General features: G+C 36.8%; 1 protein-coding gene across 1 annotated transcript in view; it reads left to right on the top strand.

Moving 5' to 3' along the window:
• The first annotated feature begins 4,102 nt into the window (after positions 1–4,102).
• LOC145689157 (uncharacterized) overlaps positions 4,103–10,938 on the top strand; it is a 160,749-nt gene continuing 153,913 nt past the window's right edge. Inside the window, exons 1-2 of the mRNA XM_081763289.1 lie at positions 4,103–4,150; positions 9,061–9,150. Of these exons, the coding sequence (XP_081619415.1) occupies positions 4,103–4,150; positions 9,061–9,150 (138 nt within the window). The remainder of the gene's footprint in view (positions 4,151–9,060; positions 9,151–10,938) is intronic.

The raw sequence follows: 10,938 nt of genomic DNA, 5'->3' as shown, positions 1-10,938 counted from the left end.
GGTTCATACTGCTTTTTCCACCGGGTTTGGACCCGCCAAAACGTAGTATTTATTTATGTATTTATTTAATACTATATTTGTATTTATATCTGCATCAGGGATGTATTCACGGAATCCACTTGGTACAGACTTTCGACTTTGGACTACTTATCCCAACAACAACAAAGCTTGGTGCGCACCTGCGTCCACATATTCTCTTTTTGGTCTTTCACATCTGGTTTCTTCTCCAACCGTACTTTCCAGAAGTACGTTACTCCATTCCAAGTGGTAAAATTAAATGACGACCAATCATGTTATTTCTTCTTTTCTTATCGCCGTCAAAATTGATCCTTTTTCGTTCGTTTGTGATATGCCCGTGTTGCTTTTAGGGATCCGCACGAGACGAGTCGAGACAGGATTTTCCTGACAAAATTCGAGTTGAGACACGGCTTTTCCAATAGAGAAATATACATTTTTGGAGTCGAGACATCACTTTTACAGCACATTTTCGAGTCGAGACAGCCACAAATCTTGTCTCGTGCGCATCCCTAAAAGCAACACGGGCATATCCCTAGTTGCTTTTTCCTGTCCAAGTTACTGCAATATTCTTTTCCAACGCTACATTTCGAACGCTTCTTCCTAGGACTGGAGGCATGGTCCTATAAAACGAGAAGCGAAATAATGTGGTTGGGCACAACCTATGCAGGATTTGTCCGGGAAGTTGTAGGATTGATTTTTTCCCGCCAAAATATGGTGAGGGATGGGGATGTTACTGCGCTGGTTGGGGCCTCCAAGCTTCGGTGGAGTGTAGATCTCGTTTAAGATGAACCCTTTCAAGATGCCTTGTCATTTCTACAATGAATAGTTTGTTAGAGCAGCGTTACGCGGTGAAGTTTTGCTTCAAACTAGGTAAAACTGCGAGTGAGACCCATGACTTGATCAAGACTGCTTATGAGAGAAATGCCCGCGCAATATCTGGATCATGGAGGCTTCATCACGACAATGCGCCGAGCCTTTGCTGTCATGAACTTCCTGAACCAGACATAGCATCACAGCTTTCGCAGCCACCCTACAGCCCAGATGTCGCTCCTGCAGACTTCTTCCTCTTTCACCGACTGAAGGGGTCATGAAAGGACGACACCACGGCTCGGTCCAGGCCGTAACGAGGGAAATGAAGAGCATTTCAGTTTCTGCGTTCCAGGAAGCCTTCAGTAATTGGCAAGATCGCTGGAAACGCTGTGTTGATGCAGAAGGGACATATTTTGAAAACTATTAAGTTTGTGTGTCAAAATTATGAATATATATATTTTTTTAATCAATGTGGACAAACCCTGTACAGTTAACTTTGATCTCTAGTAGATATGATGGTCAGTGCACCAGTGTTGCTAAGATTATACCAATAATTATTCGTTATCCGAAATAATTATTGACACAACAGATATTCGAAGAATCCATTATTAGAACTTTCAAATAAATTATTCGAATTGTAATAGTATTACTGAGCTCCCCCAAATGCACTGAAGCCCACACTAACAGTAGGCCCTATCCTCCATAACCTCGGTGTTGTTTTTAAGACATAAAGCACAAACAAACACTTAACACGAACGCTTCTAATTTTGAAAGAGTTTAGTTTCTAGTTCCGTTTACCAAACATTGTTAGGGTCATCAAGTCTAGGAGACTCAGCGGGCAGGTCATGTAGCCTGAGTGGAAGAAACTAGGAACGTTTTTATGGTTTTAACTGGAAGTCCAGTCGAAAAACGAACATTAGGAAGACCTAAGCACAAACAGGAGGACAATATTAAGATGGATCTCACAGAAATAGGAGTACAAGGTAGAAACTGGATTCAAGTTAATAGAGAGCTTTAGTGAACGCGGCATTGAACCTACGGGTTACGTAGGTAATAGTGATTCGTTTTTGTGGGTGAAAAGGTCTAACTGCACTGAAATTTATCGGCAGGTGCATGAAGTGTATGGTGTAAATGCAATGTCACGTCAAGCTATCGCGAAGTAGTGCAACATGTTTGAGAACGGATGTAGATATTGACGATTCTGAGCGCGAAGGACCAACTGCGACAAATCCGGAAATCTCTCCTCATAGCCCATACCTTTCACAGGTGTGGCTACCATGTGTTTATAGTTCCATGAAAGACGAACTTTTGAAGCGACGATACCACTCGAATGACAAGGTGAAAGCTGCAGCCCAAGAATGGTTATTTGGTATTGGACGGGATTTATTTGCAGAAGGCATAGAAAAACATGTACCACACCTCGACAGGCGCTTAAATAACGGAGGTGGTTACGTTGAAAAGTAGATTGTGAATGGACCTTTACGATACAAATAGTTATTGTAAAATTTCTATCCTGTTTTATTTTCTTAAGTAGTGCAACTAACATTTTGACTGACCCTCGTACAATGAAGATCGGAAAATTCTTTCAAATGCAGAATTATCTATGGTAGTGGAGCGTGGTGGCTCAGCAGTAGAGCGTTCACTTCTGGTGCGTGGGGATCTCTGGTTCGATCCCAGCTCGTGCCAAATAGACTTTGTGGTGGTCAAACACGGACACGGGATTCTCCCATTTCCTTTCATTTTCCTCATTCCGCCATTTCATTCTTTTCTCATCATCACTGTTTCCTTTTGCCTACACGGTATAATCGTGGGACGTAAGGCTGAAAGATTTCATTTCATTTTGTCTATGGTAGTTGGAAACCTGTTAAACTCAACATGAAATCAGTACATGAGAGTCCTTTGGATTATTGAAAGTCTAGTTTGTGAAACACAAATAGTTATTGGGAAACAGAGAGCGACACTTTAATTTGCATTTTATGAAGAAATACACACATGCATACCCATGGCGTAACTAAAGGCTTGGGGGCCCTCCCGCAGACACCGTTGTGTGGGGGGCCCTTTCTACGTCCCACTTCACGCGGGGCTGCGGGGCCCTTACTTACATGCCTGATGCATACATATCTATATCCATCTATCTATCGATATAGCAGCTCTTATTGTGATGAGTACTGTGTGATGCTATACTTAACTTTTTTCTTGATACTATCATTATGTGAACTTGTGACGAACAATTGCTCAAAAGACGTTTAGAACAGTGTCTAGTATGGAATAGGCCATACATTAAATAGGCAAGTAGTGTTCTGCTACAGGAGAAATCGTGACTTTGTAACAATAGATACCTAACGCTGCTAAATTTCGAATTTCTGTTTTCTTCTCTTCTTTCTTTCTTTAAGGAATAGCAATGTGTTAGTTGAAAGTAAATTTGTCATCAATGATAATACCAAACTCATTCAAACAGTTATATTTCCAACACAATATAATCTTGTGATTAGGATTTAACTTCAACTTGTCAGCAAATAAGACGTACTAGATATGTATTGGAAATACCCGGAAGACCATTTGTGAATAAGAGAAGTAACGGAGGATGGACACTCCCTTATGGAACACCAGACTTTATCGAGAAAGGAGCGGAATGGATCACAAGAAGGACTTGCGTGTTGTCTGTCAGGAAGGTAGTTTCCGATAATCTTGAGTAATGTGCTATATATAGTAAATTTATCGGTAATTTGTACAAAAGAAAATAATGTACGAAATCAAATGGTTTGCTTATACAGTATCTAAATTAGGCTACTATTGTGCAGCTCCCAGGAACATGCTCTGCCTTCCATAAGCTACCTAAATTATTAAAATTTGAATTTGATAACTAGTTAGCTTATCGAGGACAGGTGCCTGGGAACTGTACAACCCTATTATCTAGAATTGAGTGCTTTTTGTAAGTGTCCGTGTTTTGAATCCGTACAGATCTATACTCTATACGAAGCTCTAAATGATGTTTTCCGTAGAGCTACGACATGTTCTTCGATATCAATAGTACATTATTTTTATAAAATATCTCTATATCGTAGTTCCAATATCTTTCTCACTTCCATCTGAGGTTATTGCGTTATCTAAATATTTGCATGGGTAGCAGTTCTTGTAACGCTTCTATAGCAGTTCTGGGACAGCTCTTACCCCATTTACATCAGTATGAACAAAAATATATTCTGAGATTTTCGGAGCAAGAGAAATTTGTCGGAAACTTCGTACCGTAACAACACCGGAAAATGTAGCGCATATGAGACCGTCCATCCATCAATCTCCAAAGCATTCAGCACTTAAACAGGTCAGTCAGGCGATTGTGATTTTTTTTTCAGTGCAGAACCTGTTGCTCTAAAATTTGATACCCAAACTTGAATAGTTTTTCTATCCGGAACAGAATCATGTCGGCCAAGTCCGATCGAATGCAAAATGCCTGCTGAATAGTTATCTTATTACAGAACCACCATTACGAAGATACTCCTCCACAACAAACGCACGATGCTCGCTCACCGCGCTACATCATTGCGACTACTGAAAATGGCACATTATCGATCTATATCTCCTCTGCCAATCTATCCCCGTCACAACTCAAACGTTGCCCTCCAAATGTCTTGACAAAGACGGGATGTCTTTTTTAACTGACTCTGTATTTACATTTAGCTTTTTCACTCCCCTTTGCGTCTTCCATGTACTGCTTTCGCGACCCTCTAAGGGTCCTGACCTCCAGATTGAGAAATTCCGGTAAAAATCAGAAATAACAATCCATAGGGCTTAGTAAGTAGTGAATTTACGTATTATAACGCAATTTAACGGCATTAAGTTTGTCTGTTGTTTATAATTATCAGCATACATGGATATACATAGAAAGTAAATAAGTGATTTTCTTTAATTTATATCATCAATTTTCTAATTACTTCCGTTGCATTGCTAGTAAATAAGATTTTATTTATTTTTCCACCATGCTACTGGATGTCACATGGTTTGTGCAACAAATTACACAGTAATAATTTAACTAGAAAAGTGTCAGTTACTTTTTTTTTTGACTCAGAAAACGAAAATACAGAATTAAGAGAGTAAAAAAAAAAAAACTAAGGAAAGGAAATGGCTAAGACCTAATTACTTAGAAAAATATTTTTCTGTGTGTATGTGTGGAGGATTCCAAATTAGAAATTTATCATCAATGTCATGTTGGCCTCCACCCACAAAAAGTTAACCCCCTCTTTTTTTTTCTCCTTGGCCTGTCTCTGTAGTTAATCAAACATACACGCACAATCTTAAGACTCGAAGGAGGCGTAACCAGACCATTTGTTAAAGCAAAAGCATGCTGCAGCCAAGATTTTTTTTTTGTTATATTTAGTTGTGAAGATCGTGAACTCTCTTGTTTGTAATATTTTCCTATTCAATACATATAGTTAACATTCTGCTCATCCACCCAATTCAGTTGACTTCAAAAACCAGTAGCCAAGTTTTGTTATTAGAATATATACCTACAAGGTGTAGAGAGCACCACACACAGAGTCAAGATTCATTCTTTCCAGCCTTATATTTCTTTGTCTTTCCTCTTTTCTTTTTTCTTATGTTTGGTTTTTTTTTTCTTTTTGTCTTTCTTTCATCCATAGTCAGTGGTATGTAGAAGGTAATGGTTTCAGTTACTCCAATTTTTAAATTAACTGAAAGAGTATTGAATAGTGCTATTAATAATATTTGTTGTTTGAATAACTTTCACCCCCCCCCCATTCCTCAAGTATTTATTATTTTAGTAAATTGTTCGTTTATCGAACAACCCTGTGGTGAACGATTTGCATTTTTGCTACGTGATCGGGATTTCCGTAGTTCGTATTCCATGGTCAGTCGTTCTGTCTTAGTTATTTTAGGACACTTTCTGATACTTACTAGTAAATACTGGAAATTATACAGGGTGAGCATAAAGTCTTGCCCTGATTACAAAAATTTATTACAGAAGAACCGTTTGACATAATGATGTAAATACTGGTCAGTTACATAGGTTAGTATTACAAGTTTTTTTTAAAAAAAGACCACTTACGTTACTTACGTTACTGATGGGCGATTTGCTTTCGTGATACCACAGCACGCATTGCGCTTTCTCCTGCTTCGATGCCATTTCGCCAACTAACCTGCGCGCGCCAAGTAACATGCGACACTCTTGGGTAGCACTAGTACCATCTATTGGTCTTAAGAAAACTTATAATACTAACCTATGTAGCGGACCAGAATTTACATTATTCTGTCCAACGTTTATTTCGTAATAAATCTTTATAATTAGGACAGGACCTTATGCTCATGGTGTATTTTCAAATGTAGTCCCTGGTCATCTTTTGTCCATTATTTTTTTTCTATTGTCTATTGGTTATTGTTTCCACAGTAACATGGATTTGTAGCTGCATTTGGACCTTTATTAGCAAGTAAATAATCCAGATGCAGGTCACTGCATCTTATTTAATATATAAGTTCAAAAAATGGTGCCGATAAACCAGAGAAAATTACTCTGTAGATCAGAACAAAACGAAAATTTTAAATTTTGGTCTGTGGGACCTGCTTCAGTCTCTAGGGCCACTTTTCACACTATTGGACGTCGCAGATAAATTTTGAACCATTAATAGCGTTGCTTTATAAATCCATAAAGCAATTACACCGATTCTCCCCAGATGCTAGTTAAAGTCGGTAGATATTGATACTAACCCCATCTATTAACAACGGCACAAATTATATGCTCCAAAAAAAAGTCAGAACTTTACTAATTTCTTGTGAGATTCACTTAGCGTTCCTTTCAGCACCGAGGCTGTATGAAACATGAACGTACAGCTTAACTTAGGAACGGAACCACATGCCCCGCTAGGAATCGAACCCAGATCTTTCACGGAGCAGACGTGTACGTTAACTGTATAGCCACGAGGGAGCTCTTTAACAACTTTGGTGTATGTATTCGTTTTTTTTTCTAGTAGCAAGTTCTTTTTTTTATTCATGTACACTCATGTCCAAACTGACTGTCGTATATCTATAACTGTCTTCTTGTAAGAATATAATTTTATTATGATTTTGCAGGGTACTTTTAACTGACATTATGTGTATAATCGAGAAATGTATATTTGTGGTAAATTTCATAGGAAAAGAATTATAAATACGAAAATTAGAATGAGTAAAAGAAAATGTTGCTAAATTTACAAGACAGTTTTATTTTCATTTTATTGTTCTTATTTATTGCTCTTTTGACATGAAATTTGCCACATACATGTCTTTGCCGATTATACACATTCTAACATGGTAAGAAATACCAGGTGAATTCGTTATCAAATTATATTCCTACAATAACATATTTATCGATATACGACAATAATTTTGGACAAGAGTGTACATAATTTGTACCGATACTAATAGATAAGCATAGTATCAACAACTACTGGATTTCGTGTTATGGAAATAATCTATGTAACTACTTGATGCAATCGTAGACTATGGCTTAACATTTATCAACGACGTTGGCACATCATTAAAAATTTGGTTACTCATAACGTAAATATTGTAACTCACGAGACGAGACAAATGTTTCGTGACCACATGAGCTTTTCCAAAAGAAACAAATATACATTTCGAGACGAGAAAGAGTTTTCACTAAGTTTTCGAGACGAGACAATCCCAAATCTAGTCTAGTGCACAACACTGGGCTGCTTACATTATCGCTTTATTTTTACCGGTAGAATAATGTGTCTGTTTTCCGTGGGCGCTATTTTTTAGAGTACCCGATATATAATGGGTTCCTTAAATCACACTTTCACGCATATGAGGGGCACGTTGGTTCAGTGGTCGAGCGGTTACCTCTGGTACATGGAGCCCCTGGTTCGATCCCCCAACCAAGCAAGTTTATGGTGGACAGTATCGTGTCCGGAAGTTTTTCTCGGGGTACTCCCGTTTCCTCCCACATTCTCAGTCCACCAATTCCATCAGCATTCACTTGTTTTAATCATTCGTTTCCCTTAGCCTAAAACGCATAATCGCAGGACGTTAAATTGGAAGATTTACATTTACGCATAGGCTATTCCAAATCTTATTATCTAATTGGAAATATCAAAATCTCTGCAAATATTATATATATATATATATATATATATAAAAGTGTCTTTATGTATTTCATAGTGTTTTTTTTTTTTTTTGGCCTCGTGGAATATCGGAGGCCATCTGGCCATATAGGCTGGTTTCTAAACTGAGTTTTTTGTATAGGCCTGGATAATAAGTTTCTGGAGTTCCGGAGAATTTCCGGCCTAAGAATATAGATATACTATTTGTGTCTGCAGTGTGTGTGTCCACTATGTCTGTATTGTTACTTGTATATATATATAGCTAGCGTTTCTTTTGACTTAAAAAACATTCTTTGTTTTTTTTAAACAAAATAACACTTACTTAATTAGCATAATGTGCTCTTTCGTGACCAAGTGACTAACATAGTGTATGAGTGATTTCCGTCGATTGTTATACTGTAAAAAAAATAATCGTTGTGTTATGTCAACGACGTGCCTATGTGTTAGCACGATTGTGGTAAAATATAACACAAACAGGTGGTTAGAACAACTCACTCTTCTTTGGGACTTGTGTGTCAAATGCCGGTAGTTGAAATCACACACAAGCCTGTGTGTTAAATTAACACAAGTGTAGAATCTTCGGTGTTGTTTTCTGCGTGATTGATAAATATGTTGGCATCTAATTGTAAAGGCTAATAGATTGAAGCTACAGACAAACTGTGTTATATTGATACTTGACATGGTGTAATATTAACACTAAATAATTAACACACTACACACTGTGTTACTTTCTTCGTGTTGGTGCAACACCCGCCACAAGTAACACTCAACACTTTTCTGCACACCACCGACCCTGACATGGTGTCGAATCAACACCGAAAACACTAACACAGATCCGAATTTAACACCGGTTGTGTGTTAAAGACGTAACACACCCTCTGTGTTAAACGCCAACACCACGGGGTCTGTTGAACTAACACCTTATAGTGGTAGTCACGCTGGAACCACTGCCCTGTGTTAAAATTGAGTTGAATTAACACAACCACATTTTACTGTGTATGTATTCAATACTAAAAACTGTTTATAAGTCACTTCTTAAAAGAAAGTTTGAATCACTTTATGTTCGTACTGACTGTTGCCAATTTATTATTTTGTTAATTATGTTTTCTTTTTGTTTCAGACGGCGCTGCATTGGGCAGCAAAGCATGGCAACCAAAACATTATTAAACTGATTGCTGGAACGTACGGAGTGGATGTCAATATCAGAACGGTAAGAGTTATTTAATTTGCAATATAAACATACACATGTAATTAAGAATACATGAATACCATGGATAACGCGGTTAATTGGTTTCGGGAACATCCACAAATGCGTTGTTCGAGGTCTATTTACAATGAGTTTAAAAGTAATTTGTTCACAAAAATTTAGAATAATAAACGTTTTTTTTTTTTTTTAATATATATACATCTCCATTTTTTCAACTCAGTAGGATTTCATTGATATATTTTTGGGTTTGTTGTTTTGAAAATGACTTTTCTTTTCATTACTTAAATTTTGCTTGGAAAATAAGGGAGTATAATACAGTAATTTATCAAAACAAGTCTCATTACAGCACATAAAACAACTACATTCTTATTAATGAAAATGATTAATAAAATATCTAGTTTAGTATGTTATTTGTTTTTAGATTATATTATTTTACTGGAAAACAGTATTTCAAGCTGTTAGATTTGGCCATAAGATGTAGGTTTCTATTATTTTTAGAAGTTAAGTAAAAGAACCGTTTTACCTCGAAATGCTTAATTACAATATTATTAATATAAAGAGAATTTTAACTATAGAAGAGGATATTAATAATGCTTTGTGCTTATATTTTGAGTTACATGCCACAACTTATTTATGCATGGAGACCAAAACTAAAAAGCTGAGATTGTCTTTTTAACTAAATTTTACTTACGGTAGCAAATGAGACTTACATGAACAAATGATACCCTCTCAACCCAAGTCCAAGGTTAGTTTTTTTGCAAATGGCTAAAATTATGTTTTTGTTGCCTCCGTTTCCACTTTCCTTGCCGGGCCCGAATGTCCATCATATTACAATTTTCTTTTCAGTTTTTAATTTGAAATTAGGTGTTTAACTTTTTTTTTTTTCAATTAAAAGTTTTATTAGGTTATATCACCTTTGTTCCTTAGGACAAGTTATTATGAAAAAGGAAAAACATATTAATTGTTCCTCTTGATTACACTTTTAAGGCTCTTTTTTTTTATAATTACATTTAAACACCAAAACTTTGTAACAGATAAGCATATCCATTTTTTTTTTCATAAAATCTTTGTTTCGAACACAATGCTACTTATGACACATTTGTGATTGATAAATGTTCAATAGTCTTTCTTTTTACCTGTAAAACCCTTCTTCCTGTCTTTCATACTTCTCCTGGTTCTCTTTGGATTTCTGTAGGGACGCGCACGAGACAAGATTTGAGGTTGTCTCGTCTCGAAAATGAGCTGTAAAAGTGATGTCTCGACTCGAAAAATGTATTATTCTCCATTGGAAGAGCTGTGTCTCGACTCGAATTTTGTCAGGAAAATTCTGTCTCGACTCGTCTCGTGGCATTCCTAGATTTCTGGTATATCCAGTTTCCCGTTTACGCGTTCAACAGTAGTCCAAATTCCCATTTTCCCCACTGTATTTATATTTCCTCACGCCTTTTCTCTCATTGTCATACATTTTCCCTTATTTTGTACCCCTTGTCACCATTGTAGAATTCATTGATAATCACAAAAAAATGTATAAGAATTTACCGGTAAACAATAACTCACAAGATCATTCTTTCAATAGCAGACATTGAAACTGAACCTCCTAGATATGCAGGAAAATCTGACATGATGGGTTTTTTAAAGTATTTCCCGCGTATTCAGCATGAAAAATCTGTGAGAATCAGAAGAAAACCGCCATGCACTGATGACCTTTATTAATCTTTTTAATTACTCTCATGCTGACATTTTGTCTGATTGTGTTAATTTTCTTCCCAAATTTTGTATTTCGGGGCCACC

The sequence above is a fragment of the Thermobia domestica genome, chromosome 7 (assembly GCF_964235325.1).
Source record: "Thermobia domestica chromosome 7, izTheDome1.hap1.1, whole genome shotgun sequence".
In the NCBI taxonomy this organism is placed as follows: Eukaryota; Metazoa; Arthropoda; class Insecta; order Zygentoma; family Lepismatidae; genus Thermobia; species Thermobia domestica.
This window is presented reverse-complemented; position numbering and strand designations above follow the sequence as displayed.